Consider the following 20369-nt stretch of genomic DNA (forward strand, 5'->3'; position numbering starts at 1 on the left):
GAATGAATGAAAGCGAGCCAGACGGACGAGGAAGGTTTTTATTACCATTTAATTTTTTTTTGCATAATTTAAAAACGAAAAATCTTTAAAAACTGTTAGCTGTAATACAAATCCTTTTATAGTATAAAATCAAGTCGCCAGTGTATGTATCAGTACCAGACGCAGAGGCGCGGGGCCGGGGCACGGCCAGCCCGCAGCGCCCGCGCCTCCAGGCGAACCCAGCGCAGCACCGGGGTCCCGCAGAGCGGGGTTAGCACTCAAGCGGTGAGGCTGCTCTAGTATAAATCCCACAAATAGCTACGGCTGTAAACCAAGAAAGCACTTCTCCATCCGAACGCCCTCAGAACAGCGCGACTGCTGAGCTGCTGGAGGCGGCGTGCACGGCCACAGCTGTACTGCAAGGATGCTGAGTGTTAAAGGAATGGTTTGCGAGCTGAAAGATTAAAATTGGTCTTCTGACACAAAGCCTCTTGGTGAGCGATGGCATTCAGAGCGCGTTTCCAGGAATTAAACACAAATCTTGAATGGTGTGGGAAACTCAATTTGGGGTATCCCGACCTGCTGCCGACAGGGCGCAGCCGTGTGATTGTGAGAGATGTGGTTGTCACCTGTCCACAGGAAAAATAATGCCTGAGGAGCTGAGGGAATGGATTGTAGACTGAAGCACTGCAGTACGTACAATAAAATGCACCAAGAGGTGGAGGAAGAAAAAAAGAAAGATCCTAAACGGAGAGAATGCCCACTGAATGGAAAAGCTCAGTGCATCTGTGTGCTGCTGGAGGTCATTCTCACGAAGAAGAGATGCTGGAATAAACGAGCTGTCAACCAGCAGGAGCTTTGCTCCCAACAGGAAGGCAAGGCACAGACATGCAAGGCACCTAAAGGACTGCCGATGAGGTACTCTGAAATCCGGAAAAAGTCTCTGAAGTCCTTCCAAGTTCACTTTCTGCTCAGTTCCACCACCGTTGTGTCCATCTCCTCAGTGCTGCTGTGCAATCTTTCCATTAAGTGATCTAGATGGGGACAGAGCGTTCTAGAATAGCATCATCAATAACATAACCCACTGAAATGAATTGGTTAAGCAGGAGGATTTCAGCACACAGCGCCCTCTTCCAGTTCACACCAGGACGGCTGCTCTGCGAGCCCCCAGAAACGGGCTGTGTGCAACCAGAGCTCCTCACCTGCACAATGACTGCCACCCAGCCACGAATAGCAGAACTAAGAGATTTCAGTACGTCAAAAAAGTACAAACTTCTAAAAACAGTAGTAGCTTCAGTACAAAATTGCAAATAAAAAGAGGTGCCTGTTGTTGACATTAAAAGCCTACTTAAGAGCAGTTAAAACATATCACAAAGTTGTTAAAGTACATCTGAGTTAAGCAAAGGTTACGGGCTTGCACCAGGGTAACTAGACTGATGATAAAGGCCTGACCTGCATTATAAAAACATGTGCACTGGCTTAAATAAATATATTTTAAACATGATAAACTCTATTTACTCAGTTACTGAAATTTACCTACAGAAAATAATCTTGCATTACAAGGCACAGGATTAATTGCTGCCAGCACGTCAAGCCCACGCTAAAGGCCTACTACTAAAAGGCAGAACGTGGTGGGTTGAGGTCACCCGATGGAAATACTCCTGCAGGTGGAGCCACATCTGGAACAGCACTTCTGCAAGTGCAAAAGGTGCACAGGCATCCCAGACAACGGCACCTGGTGAAGAAAAGCACGCAGAAGTCTCCAGGTTTCTGCAAACATTCATGCATGACAGGCAACTGGGTGTTGCCTACCAACGTTAGGAACTCAGTGGTGCTTTACCAGCCACATATATTTGGGTTAACTGCAGTTGCTACCTATGGGTTGCAGTTTGCTGAAGCAGTACTTGTATGAGCATACATCAGATACATCAAAGTTGCAGTTAGTGTCAGCATCAGTTACACCAGCTGAAGAAAGGCACGTCCTCTTCAGAGAGGGGAATTAGGGCACAAATATGAACAAGTCTACCCCTTGTTATGGGTTTTGGTTGGTTGGTTTTTGGGGTTGGTTTTTTTTGTTGTTGTTGTTTTTTTGGTATCATATAAAGCAAGGTCAGAATAACTCAAGATCCCTAATAACCTTGTTGATATATTTCCTGTTCTCTTGCTAAAATGAGGCTTTTTTTTCTGCCCAGTGCAGTTTCGCATGTGTGAGAATCACAAGGATGCAAGTTCTGAATGACCAGTGGAGGCTGCATCTGGACAAAGACAGCACTGTCAACCTCAGACAACAAAGTCCAGTCCAGCACCATTGGTTTCATACAAAGCATCTTTGAAGCATGCTGCTTTCGTGCCACCAAGCTCTAAGGTTAAGACTAAGGAAGGTTTCATGCACTCACTCCTCAGCTGGTCCCAGAATCACACACAACTAACAGTGTACATCCTGAAAATCACAGCCAGCTGCCACTCACTAGAGCTGCTAGAGAAAGTTAGAGAAGTACATAAACAGAACTTCCATTAAAACAGTTTACACTAACTGGTTACCCAGCAGGGGGGAGAAAATTGCCCAGGTAAATCTATCCAGTGACTGACTAACCTGGCAAACTTAACTGGAACTGTCAGAAGAAACCCACGTTTCTGTTCCCTGTCAACAGAACCTCCACATTTTCTGTCAATGATCTCCCAGAAAAAAAGAAAAACAAAAGAACACAAGGATTTGCTATGAAATGTCAGGTGGTGACTCCAAGAAGATAAAGTGAAACAATGAACTCTTCAAAGAACAAATGGGTTTCTACCCGAGTCTCCGGGTAGAGTCTCTCCATCAAAGGGAGAGCAGGATCACACTGAAAAAACTCACTGTGAGAATAAGTGTCATCTCAACTATCTCAGTCAGCCCAGGAAGATAATTTTAACTTCATTCTCAGGGTGTAAAGTCTCTTTGAAGAGTGAAATAAAACCTTAACTTGGTTTAGGAGATTACGGAAGGCTTGCACCTAATCTGCTCTCCATTTCAACAGCACTAAAATCTCCCATTTGAGTGATTCATCATTATCCTAAGTTCCTCACAGTAGGAATTTGCTTCTATTAACAAAATACCTGCAGGTGTTGCCTAGGTCTTGCTTATTGGATTAGATCTCTGTTAACTCCTCACATAAATGATCACAGTTCACTTCAAGGCGAATCTCAGTAATATTTCTGGCATTTTTGTATGTAAACAAATTGTTTTCAAGCTCTGAATTGGCAAATTACAACAAATGCACAGCCAGACTTCTATTTGTGAAACCAGTTTGAACTGTAAATAAGAAATGGGAAAAACAGCACCTAGACTTAAAGCAAAGTTATCAGAACTTGTGCTTTCCATCAAATCTAGCAACTGGTAGCTATAAAGTAAAGAAGTTGGGCTTCAGAGAAGTCCCTTCCTTCGTTTCCCTCCACTATGTAAGAACAGAAGCCAAGTGATCCCCGGAGAAGCTGGAGACTGGAGCTTCAGAAATTAAGTATATATTTGACCTCTCCGCTGGAAAAAAAAAAAAAGAAGTTTTGTTTCAGTTTCCCTGAAGCAATAAGACTGCAAGAATATTCTTTGCATAAACCGTTTCTGCTTAGAGCTGTTAGTGCAAGACGCAAATCTTCAATTTAACACGTTAAAAAGCCCTCCAAAATTCTAGTCACTATTCAACTTTGAGCATCCATCAGCCGAGGTAACTACAATAAGACACATTTCCTTGTGTTCTTCTTTGTCACAGGATAAAGAACTGCACGCACAGCTTCAGCAAACACCTCCCGAACACCCTCCTGATTCAAGGCTGAGCACTCCAAATATTTGACTGCTCCAATTTGTTTAGCCAGTGAAGTCCCCTGTTGTGGGGTAGTGGGAGCCAAGCTTTGCTCTTTTAACTTTTTAACTGTTTCCAGGTCGTTTCTCAAGTCTCTCTTCGTGCCCACTAAAAGAATGGGAACATTGGGACAGTGGTGAGAAACTTCAGGATGCCACTTGTGCCTCACGTTTGCATAGGAAGACGGGCTGCCAATGGAGAAACAGATGACAAACACATTGGTTTGAGGGTACGAGAGCGTGCGCAGACGGTCGTATTCCTCCTGGCCTGCAGTGTCCCAGAGATTCAGGCTAACCGTCCGGCCATCCACAGTCATTTGGGCACTGTAGTTGTCAAACACAGTGGGGATGTACTCTTCTGGGAAGGCGTTGGTGGTATAGCTGATGAGAAGGCAAGTTTTTCCCACAGCGCCATCTCCAACAACTACGCACTTTATGGTCTGCATTCTTTACCCAGCTACAAAGTCCTGCACAAAGCAAGAAAACAAGTTAGGAAAAGCACACTGAATGAAAGTCATTTTAAATAGATGCTTTTGCAAGTGTTTTTAACATCACTAACAACTCCTTATCGCAGCCAGACACGCTCAGTGCCTCGGAAGCCATAACGAAGAGCTCAGAAGCCAGGAAGACAATAGTGAAACAGAGATGCAACAAGTTGAAAGCTCTGTGACAACTGGCTGCTTTCCAACCACAGAAGTACAAATTAGCCAAATTCCCACAGTCCTGCCTTACGAGCAGACAGTTTCCCACAGGCAAAAGAGACAAGTCCTTGGGAAGTACCTGCAAGCAGAAAAGGAGTGTGGCCCCGGGCCCTGTAACAACATACTCTCTTGTTGTTGGGAAGTCCATCCACACACCCTCTACGTTGACACTTATTGCCTGCATACTCGACTTCCAGTCAGTTTATCACAAAGAAAAGTCCAAAAATGGTGGAATAAGTCAAGACAACAGTTGCTGGGCTGCACTGTTACTGTTTACTAAGGTAATTCACTCAACTCACAATCAATCAGACCTCGAGTAACTGCATTATTCAGGATGAGAAGTTCACAGTAGCATACACAAGAAAAGCTGGTTTTTGAAATATAACAAGAAATGGTATCCAGATTAGTATACATCAAGAATTTTTCCAAAGAAGCCAAGAACAGATTATTCTCTCTAATTGGTGACAGAACAAGCAGAACTTAATAGGCTTGAAGTAAAATAAAGAAAGCTTAGATGGAGTACTAGAAAAAACACGTTGTGTAAAAGACCAGCAATCAAACAGCCTTCCTGGGCAGGCTGTGGAAATGTTTCTTGAGAAACGTGTCCCTTAAAGGCTTTCTTATCCTGTTTCTGATATGTAAAAAGTAGGTTTCATCATTAAATGCATGCTGCCCAAACCTCAATTCATTCTAAGCACTTATTAAGGAACTTTCATGTACTTGTTCATAAGCACTGTGCAACACCTACAAGCACAGTCATTTGCTGCACATTTCTGTGCTGGAGCTTCCACCGCTCGCCTGAGCAAGAAAGAACTTGCATCTGCCTTCTCACCCAAATGCCTTTGGGGTACTATCAGTAATCCCCAACACACAACCAGCACTAAGTATGTTGCTTCAAACAAACAAACAGTGGGAGGAAATATATTGCACGTTCCAGAAAAATCACAGCTCCAAGAGCATCCACACAGCGCAGGGAATGTGTGAAAATAAGCAAGTCGAGTACTTCACTAATAAAAAAAAAAATAATCACAAAATTCCTTCCCTCCAACCTCCCCTTCAAGGCCATCCAAACAAATCAACAGCTTGTTACTATTAAATCTAGCTCTGTCCCTTCTGACACAGTCTGTACCTATATACTGCTATCTTCCCCCTGGGAGCGCACACGATTCCTCTGTGCTAGCTGGAAATAAACTGCCTTAAGCTCTGGCACTGCAACAGGCAACTCTGGAGTGATACTGACTTTGGTTACCACAACATACAGTGCTTAGGGAGGTATCAATATGTACATACTTGCTATTCAAAAAACAACCGGCTGTGGGAAGCAGCACAGAAACCTTGCACCAGAAAGGCTCAGCAGGATATGTGATGGGATTGGAAGAAACAAGCAGGAGGAAGACATGGAAGCAGTTTTTCCTTTTGGAAAATGGCAGGAATGAAACTCCTAAAACATCACGAATTACCTGACATGTAGTCTGGCAGGTACTTCTGTGCTTTGGAAGAAAAGCACACGCATGCATTTCATCATACATCAAAACCATTGGTCACCCCACTTCAAGGCTACAGTCAAAAGTAAAGAAATATGCACACAATTTGAAATTGTAAAGATAATCAGTAAGAAGAACAGCACTGACCAGCAAGAGCCAACAGCAGGACTGCATGTATTATTCCCAGTCAGCTGCACCAAGATTTTCATTTAACGGGACTAGAAGAAGAAAAGTGAAATCTGCCAAACTAGAGGCTTAAAAACATTCCTTGCATTTTGCAAAACCCAAGGTTAAAACTCTATTAAAAATAAAACTGCTGTAAGCATTACAAATTAAACATTTTTAGCATGTTACCACGAATATGTTGAACACTGTTCCTAGCACGGAGGGTCCAAGTGTTGCACAACTGTGAAAAGAGAAGGGTTGTATCTGAATGCCATAACACTGCTGCACCCAACCATGCAGCTGTAGCCCACTGCCCTAATTCAGCTTCCGTTCCCCCTTGTGGGCAGACCACAACCTGCTTTGACACCGGTCAGCATCGCAGCCCTCACACATCCCTAGGGCAGCCCTCACACATCCCCAGGGCCGTGTCCCTGCCCAGCAGGCAGCATGCCACCTTCTGAAGTGACCCAGAAAGGCTGAGCAGTGCTGCCATCCGCTGTACCGAGCAGAACCAGCAGCTCTGCTGCAGCCGAGGCAGTGGGGGAACGGTGGAAACGAAGCACAGAGCAGAGGAGCCCCATTGCTGCTATTGCTCTTTTGGAAACACAAACCACGAGCTCCCCCGAGGGCTCACCTATTAATTTTCAAGCAGAATGTCTCACAGGAAGGCAAGGCAGCCCAGAATTGCGTCATGATCTGCCCGCAGCACACGCTAACACTGCAGAGGGTCACTGCACCGGTAGTGAAACACAACGTAGGCAGTTTCATACAGTGGTGCACCATAAAGTCACATCACCTCGTGCTATCGTTACATAGAATAGCTTGATTCAATCTCGTTTAAAATGTTCTCAAATCAAAGATTATTTTTGTTGGGTCTTTATTTAAGAGGTCGGTTTGAAACACAGCGGTAAGGTAACAAAAGAGCTGGGAGGATGAGTGCTCTTACTGCATTAATATCTTAAATCACCTGACTAGAGCTTCAATTTTAGGAGAGCAACACTTGGAACAGGAAGCAACTCCATGCAAATGTGCCAAAGCACCAGGCTAAGAATGAATTACACAAAGATGATTAAAGAATCTGTGGGCTCTTAAGTATGCGTCCCTGCAGGGCTCCTTTCAAGACCTCTTAGCTGAAAGGAATCGTGTGTGGCATTTGCAGATAGAGAAACAAACGCAGACCAAGGTACAGGAATTAGCAGTACTGAATTCAGAGAAATTAACCAAAAGAAAACGTAGAAGGCAGCTGACACCATTGAGAAAGCTGCAGGCTGTGAGCAGGTGTAGTGAGAGTGAAATTCCACGTACAGTGGGTAAAAAAAAGGAGAACTGAAAAAAATAAAAAGAAAAGGGGGGTGAGGGGGGAAATACAGATGAACACATCAAAAGCAAGGCTCAGAATAAGGCTGAAAATATAGAAACAGAAAGTTAGGCACAAGCTTCAAAGTGAAGTTTAAAGGTTACTTGGCAAGGGAAAGGAGTCAACAGAAAGTCCAAAGTAGTTGAGAGAAGTAATGAGAAGTAATTCTGGTTGCTTCACCGTGCCAGAGAACGCACCTTGATTACAGCTTAGGCAGGAGATCATCAGAACACGAAGAGCCCTAACAGAACGGGAATCATTTCGAAGGAATCAAGAAAACAAACATGAAATCCAGCACCCACAGAGCAGCGTTGCACAAAAGCACGCAGACGAGTTCGTTCTTTCTTCTTCATCAGTCTCTCTGAATTTCCAAACTGGCATTCCAGCTCGGGTTAGTTTTCTTCTCAGAGGATACTGCAGAGCGTGCTGTGTGTCTGCACACCTGGTGCCTCCTTTGGAATGTGCAAGATCTCAATCTGCGTGTTGAGGCATTGTCTGCAGAGCTGTTCTGACCTCATTCCACATTCTCTGCCATCGTTAGTGAGGACAGCTCTGCTCCTGTAACGCGGGACACTTGCTGGGGAAATTCACTCCTTGGGCTCCACATCCCCACAGCCGCCATAGGCAACATCACTGAACTCCTTCATGCTACATCAGAACATTGCTGGGGGAAAGAAACAACTTCTAGACCTTCTCCTCAGTACTTCTGAAAGAAGTTCCCTCTCCAGTGAGAGAAGGGAGAAAAAAATAAATGACAAAAGAGAGTAAAGAAGAACCTGAGCTCTTTTGGGACTTTCTAGACTTACAGTTTTTTTTTTTTTTTTTTTTTAACACTTCCTGCACTTTGAAAAATTCTCGGAATGGGGAACTATTTCTTAGCAGGATGTCTCTGCCCTCGCTGCCTTAACGCTGAATGCCTCTTCTGGGTGGATTTAACTTTGATCATTGCCCTTTGATAACCTCATTTTCATAGAGCTTGTCAGGTCTTCAACTCCTCTTTTCACTTTAGATGGGCCCCACTTTGGCCAAACTTGCAGAAAAAGCACTTGGAGTACAGCAAAAGTCACCTGCTCTGAGCTGCTTTGTTCTATTCTGCCATCACCTTTGCTCAATCCCTCCCTGTTTTGCAGCCACGCAAGTCTGATACTGTGTTATCAGAAGCAAGCAGAAGTCCAGAAATCTAAACAACTTAATTACTCATCTTCCAGTAACACAAACTAGATCGGAGATGATTCATGCTGTCCATAGGAGAAATCAGGGAGAACCTTTCAGCAGCGAACTGGGAGGACGAGGCACCTTGAAATTATATCCTACCATCCTCACCCGTGCAAAGGAGTTTATAAGATTTCTGATCTGTGTGACTTAGCCACCCGCTCTGACAGGAGGGATAAAGGGGCTTTCAGCAGCCTAATCAAGGCTGTGTTCCTATTCCATAACAGCTCAGTTTACTCTCCATTGTTTTAGGCAAGCGCCAAACAAGTGGACAAGTGCCAAACTCTCAGCATGCGTGCCAAGAAAGAGTGAAAAAAAGGCTAAATAGGAGATCTCATCCCTAATGCCCTGACCATTGCTTCAGCAATGAATGACCTACTTGGACTTCTGAATGCCTTTCAAAGGTTTCACGCTGCTTTCTGTCCTCCATTTACCTGGACACACAACACAGCAGCCAGAGGAGAAACAGAGAGGGGGAAACATGAAGCAGGCGAGGATTTCAGCAGTGCAGCAGGAGCCTGCAGCCCACGAGCCTGTTCTGTGCACAGCAGAACCAAGGGAGCTTGCTCTCTGCAGCTCTCCACCTTCAGGTTCAGTTCCATGCACACATTGCTGGCCTCTAACGTGAGCACAATTATCACTGTTTCTTCTTTCAGTGCAGACACTGTAAAGGCCTTCCTCTTCTTTATACACACACACACACAGGTTTCAAAGCCAAAAGAAACCACTCAAAACCTTCCATGTAACATTTTGAAGATTAATACTCCTGTCAAATTAGGCTGGAATTGGATTATCTGCTGTTTGTTTGTTTTCCAGGGATGAGATATAAGCTTTGCAATCAGCATTTCTTAGGAAATGTGAAGAAAACTTTGTAACTTTGTTCCACGCGAGCTGTTTGAGCACCTCAAGCACACAAATCTCAATACATCAGTGCCCTTACAATACAAATTTTATGGGCACATGACACGAGCAACCACACGTCAACGAGTTTAAGTTCCACAAAGCCAAGACTGCAGTTCATTAGAAACAAGCCAATAAAACAGCTGCACAGCTGTGAAATAACACTGTGCTGAGGTGCAGCTGTACAGGAACTACAAACCAGAACATCTGTAGATATCTAAATCCCCACTACACGAAAACAAAACGTATCCCGCCGTAATTAGAAGCTGCAGGATATTAAAAATGGTTTTCCTCCTGCAGCCACATACAGAAGTATGGATTTGTCACAAGTGCCTTTCAGAATGTATTCAAACGCAAATGAGTGATGTGCTTCATGATAAAGGTGTAAGACCAGGACTGCTGGCTTCACACAGCTCAGGAGAAGTGAGCAGTTTACCCTCCTTTCCACCCTCTGTAGATGTATTCATTACAGGTGGTTTAAAACTAAAGAGAAAAAGGCCTCAGAGACCAACAGGGTGAGGAGAACCGACCACGCTGCTGGATAAAGAACACATCCAGTTACAGCTTCCCTCATTTTGATTTGAGGTGGGGAAAAACAAACAACAGCAACACTGCATCTGCTTTCCTATCATCTTTTTTCACCTGGCGTTCAATGACAGAGCATAAACATTTTATTTTGAAGAAAAGTTGGAAGAAAGCCACTGCTGTATCAGAGGAGAAATGTGTCCACTGGGAAAACCTAGCCTTTTTCCTTTAAAAAAGGCACCAGCACCTCCTTGATTCTCTTTTGTTTTCTCTGTTTCTCCTCCTCCACCTTCAAATTTCACAGGGAAGTAAAACAAACAAACAAAATGGCCTTGCTCAATCAGCAGTAGCCTTCAGAAGTCTCTTTGAATAGCCTTGATACAACTAAAACACAAGTTAAAGCACACAGCAAGCACGCGTTTGATCATGACTACAATATTGCAGTATCTGCCACTCGTTTGCATCAGCTGTCGCTCTTCTAAAAAGTCAGCAGAGGTTCCAAGTGACAAAGGAAGCTCTCAGCCATCCATCAGACCTACACAATTAGGTAAAGCAAAGATAGAAAAGACTCCTCTTACAGATGTAACTTCTCTAACACACGGCCTGAAACAGCATGACAACACTCAGCACTGTAGAAGAACCACCATCTCATCACATAAGCAAATCAAACTGCACATTCATTTTCTTCTCACTAATTGCAAACCACAGACTTCATTCCAACATCTCCATAAGGTTCCGCTGACGGAGAATACTTCAAAGCTTCTTTTTTGAATGGAAAAGCCAAAATGACAAATCGTGCCTCCCAGCCATAAGTTCTCTACGGAAAGCTGAGCATACGTGAACAGTGACAAACCAGGCAGCGTCGGTCTTCGTGCCCAGCACGGATTGTAGAGCAGAGAAGAGGACTTGAGGCACTTAGAGCCAAGGCTGATCCCAGCACCCAATGAAGCAGGCACAGGGAGCGCAGAGGGCACAGAGAAACGGACAGCAGCACGTAAAGACCGGGGTTGGAGCTAAAGATTGAGTTACGCTCACCACAGAGAGCTCCTTTGTCGGGACGATACCTGAAAGCGGCCAGCGCTCCGTGCCGGCAGGGCGCGTCGAGGCCGCGCTTCCCTCCCGCTTCGAGCTCCTCACGGGGCCGCAACGCCGCCGGTCGGTGCGAAAGGACCGAAATTCAGCTCAGCTCCGGGGCCCTGCGAAGGAACGGCCCGCAATCGGCAGCGATGAGCGCGGCGCGGCCCCGCGGAAAGGGAGAAAAGCGGCGGAGCGGAGCGGCGCGGTGCAGCCGCACTTCCTGCACACCGCCGGGCAGGAAACCGGGCCGAGCGGCTCCGAAACACCGCAGCTCCGTCCGCTTCCCCTCCTCGCAAACCCCCCGCTACAAGCGATTCGCCCGGCCCGCAGCCCGCTCCCCCCCCCTCCCCCAGCCCCGCGTTTCGGAGCCGCTCCCGCCGCCCTTCAGCCGGCGCCGCCCCGAGGAACGGCCGGCCCGCGGTGACAGCGGCCGCCTCCCGCCCTCCTTCCTTCCCCGCGGCCACGAGGTAAAACGGCCGCGAAACGCCGCCCTGAAAGCCTCGCTCCCCCCCACGCCCCCCGCGGGCCGCCCCTTCAGAGCCCGGCGGCGACGAACGGACGAACGGAAGCACCGCGCGGCCGCCGCCGCTCCCAGCTCACCTCACGCGCCGCCGGCGGCCGCTGCTCCCGGGGCGGCGAACCCGCGAACCGGCCGCACCCCGCCGCGCGCATGCGCAACGCGCAAGCGCAACGTTACGCCGGCGGGTCCGCAAGGGGGCGCTCGATACGAGATGGGGACGCTCTAGCTGAGCGGCGGCGTCTCGATGGCTCCGGGCACTGGGAAAGGGGGGGGGGAGGGAGAGGGGAAACAGTCCTCAATCTCAGTGATATCGCCGCGTAGCTCCGCTTTGTGCTTTTATTACTCGTCCCTTGTGGCCGCTACGGGCTGCTCAGGGCTCCGTCTGCTCCTGCAGAGCTCTCGCCAAAGCCCCTCTGCAGCGCCGCGCTGTTGGCTGCTTCCATCTCTTCGTCCTCCTCCTCTGACCAGCTCAGGCTGTCATCCGAGTCCTCCTCGGGCTCCTCCGCGCTCGCTGCCGCCTTTTCCGGCTCGTCCCGAGCGCAGGCCTTGCTCTGGGGATGTTCCAGCCTGGCCCAGGCCCCGGGGCCGGCCTTACAGAGCGTGATCTCCACCTTGGAGGGGACCATGCTCACAAAGCTCTTCTCTGTTTCGATGACCTGGAGAGAGGGCAGAGTGTGGGGAGATGAGAGCTGGCAGCGCTCTGCCGTCCTCCCTTCACGACGAGAGCCTTGCAACGGCAGTAAAGAGGAGAGCAGGCAGAGCAGGAGCAGAGCCAGCGTCTGGCTGAGCCTCGCCGTGCCACATCTCAACTGTGTGGGTGCCAGGCTCCCTCACAGCCCTCTCCTGTGAGACACTGGCAGCTCTGCAGCCAGCAGGACAACCCGCTGCAACAACGGGCAGCGAGGAATAAAAGCAAGAAGGGTACATGCAAACTGCTGAGCCTCGCTGCTCCTCTGCAGCCAGGAAGAGGCTGAGGAATTGGAAAGTGAAGCTTGCCCTTTGCGTGGCTTCAGAAAACACAGGGACTGAGCCAGATTCGAGGAGAAGCAAATCCAGAATGCCTGCAGAGCCAGCGGCAACACTCAGCCCTGCTCTCAGTCAAGGATCGAGTGGTGCAAACACCAGCAAAGCTCTGCTCACAGCCCCTAGCAGAGCTGGCTACAAATGCCCATACCTGGGCATTCTGGCTCCCAGGCAGTCCCAGCAATGAGCCAGCTCTGAGACAATGTTGAAAAGGTGCTTCAGGTAGTGCAGAACAGCCAGGCACAGCCCTGACATGGCTCATGGGGATTGCTACCCGTATAGGATCAATAGAGAAAAGCATAATTTCCCCATCAGCCTTTGCTGCTATAGAAAACTGCAGCTCTGGAGATAAACGAATCCTCTCTGCTGCAACAGCAGCGATGGATCTGTGTTCTCTGCAGGGCTTCAGGAGCTGGCAGCAAATAACACCAAGGGAGGGACTGTGAAATGGCTGTTTGTTCCACAGATATACCAGCCTGTGCTCGGCAAACAGCAGAGTCCCACGGGTCGCAGCGTTTCTGCATGATAATGCAATTAAAGTCTTCCTCATGCTGCATGCACAGGAAGGACTGTGAAGAAATTGTAGCAGCAACCATTTTGGTGCTTTTTCACAAGTCTGAGACGACACAGGGAATAATTTTCTTTACTGAGAGTCTGTGTTTGGGGCTGCAAATCTTCTCCAGCAGCACAGACTGCAGATTTCTGAACAGGGAAATCAAAATAAACAGGATCTTACCCCCCAGAGATCAAGTTCTGCCTGGAAAATCTTATTCCCTTCGAAGATGACGTGAACTTCAAGCTGAAAGATCAACAAAAAATCATCTTAGTGGGCAGCATAGCACTTCCAGAGCTGTTCCCCAGACAGTGCAGCTGCCTTCCAGCACCATAATGCTTCCCACATCCCAGCTGCAGTCTAACAGTCTGCTGATCCCTTCAACAGCTGATTTTCACCCCCATCCCTATGGTGTGGGTCCACCCCTGCCACCAAGCCAAGGAGTGTTGGGAGCACCGACCCCAGCTGTCGACCAAACAGGGATTGAAGAGAGCCAGCAACCCACCCAGCTCTTGGCTCATCAAGATGAGTGCCATGAAAGGCAGGGCACGCTGTGTGTCCCAACCAGCTCTCTCAGCCCCACTCACCACAGTGCGGTTGGCCTTCACACTGCTGAGAGTGGGCAGAGGGTTCTTGCCGTAGATTGTCACCACCACTTGGCTGCTGGTTTGGTGCCAGTCCTGCCTGCATGACACCGCCTTCTTGTCCTGCCAGGGAGAGAAGCTGATGGTGCATAGACAGCAGAAGGGATGTTTGTGCTGAAGGATGCTCTGTCAATGACTCTTTTGCAGAGTGCTGGCTGAGGGCGGTGTCAGAGCACAAGCAAACCATGCATCTGGTGCATGTTTTCAACGGGAAGGTGGTTCATGTGAGGGTGGGCAGCCTCTGCCAGACTGCACTATGAACATGGAGCATCTGCGATATGCTTGGGGTTGCTCCAGAAGTGTAAAGACCAGAGACATCCTCTTGTTCTAGAGTCCTCTGCAGTGCCCAAGCTCACATCAGGAGCAGGCACTGTGCACATCCAGGAAGTTTGGTCTGGAGGGCAACAGGGGGACCATCATTGGATGTAGATGATGCCAACACACTGAGTTTGTGGCCCAACGGCTCAGCTTTCTCCCAGAGGAGTTTTTGCCCCACCAGGCATTTCTGAGCATCACCAGGAGACAGAGCCTGCTGCAGCCAGCACCACGGCAACCAAAGTAACAGCGGGGAGGAATCCCAGCCCCTCACTCAGGTAACAATTTGCACAAAACATTTGCACTACAACATCACAATTAATTCACTGTGCTGGGACAACAAATGACTCCCTGTTAAAGCAGCCTCCCTTGCATCTCCAGCATGTTTTCTGCCCAGGATAGAGAACATCCTGAGCTCTGAGAGGGGCTCGGAAGAACATGGTGCGCTTTCAGAGATATCCTTGACTGTTTTGTTGCAATTTTCCCAGCTCCAGCCTGACGCCAGCCAAGGCAAGCTCTCTCTCACACACACAGCTGTGAATTGGCACCTTCCCCCCATCGCCCTGCCACAACACCAAATCGCTCTGTGGATGAGGTCCCTCCTGTGAAGCAGCTGCAGAGAGAAGGCTTCACAATAAACAACTGCAGCCGTTTGCAGACATCCGCCAAAACTTTTGGGGGATTTTTGCAGGGCTTTTCCTGTGCTCGGCTGCCTGTTCCTGTGCAGCAGCACTGTAGGCTGCACTGAAGCAAGGGCAGAGGCAGCCCTCCTCCAGCTTCCTATTGTACGCGTGCCGTGGGCATGAGAGCTGACAGGTTGTGCGAATGAAGAGGCAGTGTTTTAAACAACAGATGAGAGAAGATTACGCATTCAAACCCTGATCCAGTCATCCGTGGGCAATTATGATAATTAAGAGAATTAGATGTTAATGCAGAACAGGGGAAAGATCACACCTGAAGTGCCAATTAAGGGCTCTCCCCCCGGCAGCCACCTGCCCAAGAGCTCCCCTACTGCTTTCCCATCCCTTACCGCCTTTCCCATCCAGCAGTGCCGCCCCGTGCTGCAGCCCGGCTGCTCCAGGAAGGCACTGAAGTCCGTCGTTCTGATCCCACAGCAGCTCCAGTACTTCATCCTGGGGGGAGCAGGGCTGGCTGAGCGGGGAGCCAGAGCCCACAGGGACAGGACTGCGCAGGCCACTCCCAGCCTGTGGCAAGGTGAGCTTGCTCCCCATTAAAGGACGGTTTCTTACCCCTCGTGGAAGACGGGAACACCAGGGTGGAAAGTACAAACCTCTGTGTTGCTCTCTGGGCCCTGGTAGATCTGTGGGCAAAAAGCAGAGGCAGTCCTTGGCTGTGCTTCCAGCACAGCACGGCAGTACAGCTGGGCTTCTGCCCATTCCTGTGGTGGTGCCCACTGTCACCCCTTCACCAGAGTGTGGCATCTGAGAGGACCATGGCTGGTGCCAATCCCTGCTCCATGCCAACAGCATCCAGCTTCTGCTGGGTCACATCCCCACTGCAACACCCCCATCATGCCACCTCCCCACACAGAACAGGGCTGCCCAGCAGCTGGGTGCTTTGGCCACTGCAGAAGAATGCTCTCATCATCCCTAAGGATGAGAGGGATGCTCATCTGTCCTGCCCCTTCTCCTTCCCAGAGTGTGTCAGTCCCATGTCCATTGCTTGCTTCCCTCTCTGCTTCTTTCCAAGCATGCTGGCCTCCCTGTAGCACAAGCTTTGATGCTGTCAGACCATCCCACATGGGGTGGCTTTAGGGCAAGACAGAACATGGGCTATGCTTCAGGAATTAAAAGCAGGCAGCAATTATTCCATCCCCATTTTCAGAACAAAGGTCCTGAATACGTGCTGTACACATTGCAAGCAATTAGCAGAAGTGGAACACGAGTGTACCACTAATCTGGGAATTCAGATGCCTCTTGGAGGAACGTGGCCTGAAGTCAGCAGGGGCAGCTACCTCCCCCTGCCCAGCAACCTGCCCTGCACACAGGGAAGGGGAGCAGCACAGCACAGCACAGTGATGCTGGATACTCACCGCCTTGCAGGCTGAGTTCTTGCAGGTGGTGCCAGCTCTAACCTGGGCAGCTGCCTCCCCTACAAGGACAGCACAGCTTTGCTCAGGGACACAGCATGCCCCGAGTCCTCCCTGCAGCCCCGCTCCAAGCTTGGCAGGAAAGACCTGCTGATGGCCGTCAGCTCATTGCTACCTGCACAGTCGCCCCTGGGCTCCTTGTTGTTGGGAGACAGGCTCAGTTTCTCCAGTGCTTGCTCGAGAGATCTAGATACTTTGATTGGCAGCAGTTGTCGTGGCTCATCAGAGCTGGAAAACAACAGCAACAGAGGACGAGTGGGTGTTTGTTTTTTCCCATGTAAGTGTTGCTGCCTTTCCCAAGGAAGCAGGCAGGGCAAGGCACATGCACAAGCAGTGGTATGGCCTGGCTGTACTGTCTGCTGAGCCTCCCTCACCTTGGTCTTTCCCGCTGCATCTTCTCAGCTGATTTTGGTCCTTGGACGATGATCTCTGCCATTGGCTTGGCCTTTGGCTTGTCTGAGGTCTCTTCCTGGGAAGGCTCAGGAGGCTTCTCCTTGCTGTGAAACCCCTTTGTGCATCCCTGAGCAGCAGAGACAAGCCTGATGTCTGCTTTCCCCTTTCTAACCTGCTCCCAAATCCTATCTCTGACCTGGTGTCTCTGTGTCTTGCAGAGACCCTACACAAGGTCAGGGGTGTCTGCAGGGTCACAACAGGAAGGCCTCAGCTCTGTCACACTGCAGCCAAGTGGCAGCAGGAGCCTCCTGCCCTTCCTTGGGCCTCCTCTTGCCCCCAGCACAGCTGTGCTGGCACGTGGGGAAGTGCTGCATGGAGGGGAGGTCCCAGCTGCTGTGACACCGCTCTCCAGGAGGCAGCACCCAGGAGCAGACAAGAAAACCCAGTCCAGGAGCCATCCAGTGTGAGCCACTCACCTTAATGGAGAGGAACTCAGAGAAGTCTGTTGTGCGCTTCTTGCAGCAAGACCAGCCCTGGGCACCGGGAGAAGATAAAACAGTTGGGGTGGATGATCCCACTGGACACAAAGTCCCAACCTGCAGCTGCAGTCCTGCTCACCTTCAGGGCATCGTGGAAGATGGGGACACCCGGGTGATACAGGCAGGAATCTGAAGAGAGGAAAACACGCAGAGCCTTTTGTGATGGGCAGTCCTGCCTGCGAGCTGCCTGTGCTGTCCGACAGCTCCTGAGCTGCCTCCTGTCCCCTGGCAGGCACGAGGCCGGCACACAGCAGCAGCTGAGGCTGCAGAGCAGGAGCACATCAGGCACTCCAGCACACCTCGGTGTGAGGCAGAGGAACGTACTTACCCTCGGAGTTGTGCTCAGGATCAAACCTCTGCCCACAGCCCTTGTTGTAGCACAGCAGCGCCATGGCTCAGGCAGGCACGCAGCGCCTTTCACTCCAACAAAAATCCCATCAATCTCATCCCCGTCCACGGTTTCCCCTCTGTTTCCCCGTAGTTTCCAGCACAGGGGCCGGGAGGTGGCTTTGCCTATCTTTGGAGGCAGCTGGAGGAGGTGGTCGGTAACCGGAGAGCCGCCCAAAGATGGACACGGCAGCTGACGGGGCACTGCTGTTATCTGCAGAGGCATTTGTGTCCTTCCCCCGTGCTCCAGCACACGCAGGCGCCCTGCAGAGGGGATGTGAGCTGTGGGGCTCCACATGGGTGGGCTGAGTTCTGCCAGTGCCCACATCCCACCTGCATCTTGCACGGGGCATCTACAGCACCACGCTGCTGCTGCTCAGCTGCTTATGGTTGCAACTCCTGAGCGGTTGCAGGAGTGGCTCTCCGTTCATTTATCATTCAGAGATGCAGCTGAAAGTTTCCTGCAAAGGGAGAGACTTTCTAGGGTGAAACCCATACTGGTCTCTGCATAATCATCTGCTGGACGCAATGCATACGGCCCAAACATCCTCAGTGCAGGGCCTTGTGCAACCCAGGGCTGGAATCTATCTGCTATCTCTGCTTGCACCATCATCAGACACGTGCAAAATGCTCCCCATACCCAGGGGAGGTTTGCTCAGGCTCCTTGCTCCCATCCTGGGACCTGGGATTTCCTCTTATGGACAGGAAGTCCTCTTGAGCTGAAAGATTTTACTTCGTTCCTACAAACGTCTGAAAGAAAAGTGTGTTTTTGTTGTTCCTGTTTGTAGAGACAGGCATTTCCTGGGTGCTCTGGAGCGCACAGCAGCCACCCAGCACTTCTGCTGTGGAACTGGCTCTGAAAGAAGCCCTTGGCACAGCCCCAAAGCGTGCCCTATGAGCAGTGCAGCATACCCACCCTCTGAGTAACACAGTGCTCTGAGGCACAGGGACCTGAGGGGCACACAGAAGAGCCAAAGGACTCACTTCGTTCCTAGGAAGCCAGGCAGAGCCCTGTGACAGGGAATGCCCAGCCAGGGGGCTGTGTGCCGCTATAGGGTTTCAGATCTCCTTGTCCTTTATGTGAGCCGTCAGCGTGGCTGCAGCTGTTGCCATCCCGTGCCAGCAAAGATTTGCAGCTCAGGTTACTTCGTGGAGGAAACGCTGAGGCGATGCTGGGGCTGAGCACTGCGGAGAGCCTGGCGGTGGGCAAGCAGAGCTCCCAGCACCACAGCAGAGCAGCAGCTGGGCTGTCCCTGCGCGCCTGCAGGAAGCCAGGAGCAAACCACAGCACTGCTCCATCCTCACTGCACAGCTGTGGGTCAATGTGGGAGCGAGGCTGCCGGAAACCACACGTGCACAGAGACACCAATGAGCTGCTGTGTCTGCAGTTCCAGGCCCAGCAAGGATGAGACCAAAGGTTGCAGTGTGGGGACAGGCTAAAGACACCCATTGCTAAGCGAGGATGGGCCTTAGGGGTCCGTAGCAGAGCTGGTGCCTTTGGTGTGCTTTACAGATGAGGGCAGGAAGGAGATGAGTACAGATAATGGCAAAATGCACAGCCCTCATGGCTCCTCCAGCTCTGAGCTGGAGCTGTCAGCAGTCGTGGCCCCGTGGTGCTGCAGCCCATCCTGACCTGGAGCACAGCTCCAAGCACAGCACAAGTCCCTGGGCTGGCCGTGCACTGTGCCTTGGGAGCAGTGTGCAAGGAACGGTCAGCTGGGGATTACAAATAAAGCCCCTTTAGCTTATGTGCAATTAATTTGGTAGAGCAGAGAACAAAAAGGAGATAGAGAAATTGAGCAAATTGTTTTCAAAATCCTTTTTTTTTTTTTTTTTTTAATCACCAAAAGAACAGTTTGCTTGGGTCTGGTCTGCCCTCGTGCACACTGCTACCAGTGGTCTTCAAAACCAAAAGTGCTATGCATGCTGGAGCAATAACATCAATTACAGATGGTGATTTGCATTGTTTGGAAAGCTAAAGAAGAAAAAAGTTTGTAACTATTGCAACAAGTACCTTACAGTAAGTAGCACAGGGCACAGCTGTAGCTGAGGTGTCCAGCACGGAGCTGCAATTTTGAGCTTGGAGTACTGAGCCTGAAAGCAAATGCAGCCTCACGAGGCAGAGTGTCAGAAAGGAAAAACTCCAGGCACAGATCTATGGGTGACCTTCATCTCCAACCATAAATGCTGTCCTGCAGCTGGGCTGTCACCCCAGCACTCTGGTCTCACTGGGTGAGCATGCACTGATACAGTGCAGACTTTCTTGCTGTATTTCAGGCTGATTGTCACTCCCCAAGGTAGTTCTACCTCCTCAGAGATGAGCTGCTGCTTTACTCTAGTGCTCACACAGACAGTATTCCTCACCAGGAAGCACAAACAGTCCTTAGTAGGAACTGGTCCAAAAAGAATCGAGTGCAGTCCGCCCTGAAGATTCACTTTTCTCACCCTCAGCTGGCACCCAGCATGAAAACCTTCCTTTGGAGGGTGCTGTTGCCTTGAAGCAGTCACTACAAGCATCACACAGAGCAGGGAGGCCAGGTGCAACGATGGAAGGAGGCCCCAGAGGCACAGCTGTGTGAGGGGCTGAGCTGCACTGCTTTCTTGCTCTCCTTTCAGTCAGCTCTGGCTCTCACAGCCATCAAACATGGGGAAA

General features: G+C 49.9%; 2 protein-coding genes across 5 annotated transcripts; both read right to left on the bottom strand.

The window, feature by feature from the left end:
• Positions 1 to 24: 24 nt before the first annotated feature.
• On the bottom strand, positions 25 to 11922 carry LOC100547676 (rho-related GTP-binding protein RhoG-like). Of its 4 annotated transcripts, none has more exons than XM_085230353.1 (2): positions 11833 to 11922; positions 25 to 4278 (listed from the first exon to the last, which is right to left on the bottom strand). In XM_085230353.1, the coding sequence occupies exon 2, from the start codon at positions 4255 to 4257 to the stop codon at positions 3682 to 3684; it is 576 nt and encodes a 191-aa protein (XP_085086479.1). In that variant the 5' UTR covers positions 4258 to 4278; positions 11833 to 11922; the 3' UTR covers positions 25 to 3681. The 4 variants fall into 4 exon arrangements, with proteins under 4 accessions (XP_085086479.1, XP_010713302.1, XP_010713301.1 ...); XM_010715000.3 differs by lacking the exon at positions 11833 to 11922 and adding an exon at positions 11220 to 11351; XM_010714999.3 differs by lacking the exon at positions 11833 to 11922 and adding an exon at positions 11191 to 11334.
• Positions 11923 to 12070: 148 nt separating this feature from the next.
• Positions 12071 to 17908, bottom strand: ITGB1BP2 (integrin subunit beta 1 binding protein 2). The gene is made up of 11 exons (XM_003205604.5): positions 17658 to 17908; positions 17409 to 17458; positions 17267 to 17323; positions 16772 to 16917; positions 16513 to 16625; positions 16341 to 16399; positions 15538 to 15608; positions 15318 to 15420; positions 13916 to 14035; positions 13512 to 13574; positions 12071 to 12408 (listed from the first exon to the last, which is right to left on the bottom strand). The coding sequence occupies exons 1-11, from the start codon at positions 17719 to 17721 to the stop codon at positions 12112 to 12114; spliced, it is 1143 nt and encodes a 380-aa protein (XP_003205652.2). The 5' UTR covers positions 17722 to 17908; the 3' UTR covers positions 12071 to 12111.
• Positions 17909 to 20369: the final 2461 nt, after the last annotated feature.

The sequence above is a fragment of the Meleagris gallopavo genome, chromosome 9, assembly GCF_905368555.1.
Source record: "Meleagris gallopavo chromosome 9, MGAL_WU_HG_1.1, whole genome shotgun sequence".
NCBI classification, from domain to species: domain Eukaryota; kingdom Metazoa; phylum Chordata; class Aves; order Galliformes; family Phasianidae; genus Meleagris; species Meleagris gallopavo.

Bases quoted from the DNA above. Each gene is read 5' to 3' on its own strand.
- LOC100547676 (XM_085230353.1), bottom strand. From the start codon at position 4,257: ATGCAGACCATAAAGTGCGTAGTTGTTGGAGATGGCGCTGTGGGAAAA.
- ITGB1BP2 (XM_003205604.5), bottom strand. From the start codon at position 17,721: ATGGCGCTGCTGTGCTACAACAAGGGCTGTGGGCAGAGGTTTGATCCT. The intron at 15,421-15,537 runs GTAAGAAACCGT...TGCTCCCCCCAG, and splicing joins GTTCCCGTCTTCCACGAGGG to GATGAAGTACTGGAGCTGCT. The intron at 14,036-15,317 runs GTAAGGGATGGG...TCTCCCTGGCAG, and splicing joins ACTGCTGGATGGGAAAGGCG to GACAAGAAGGCGGTGTCATG.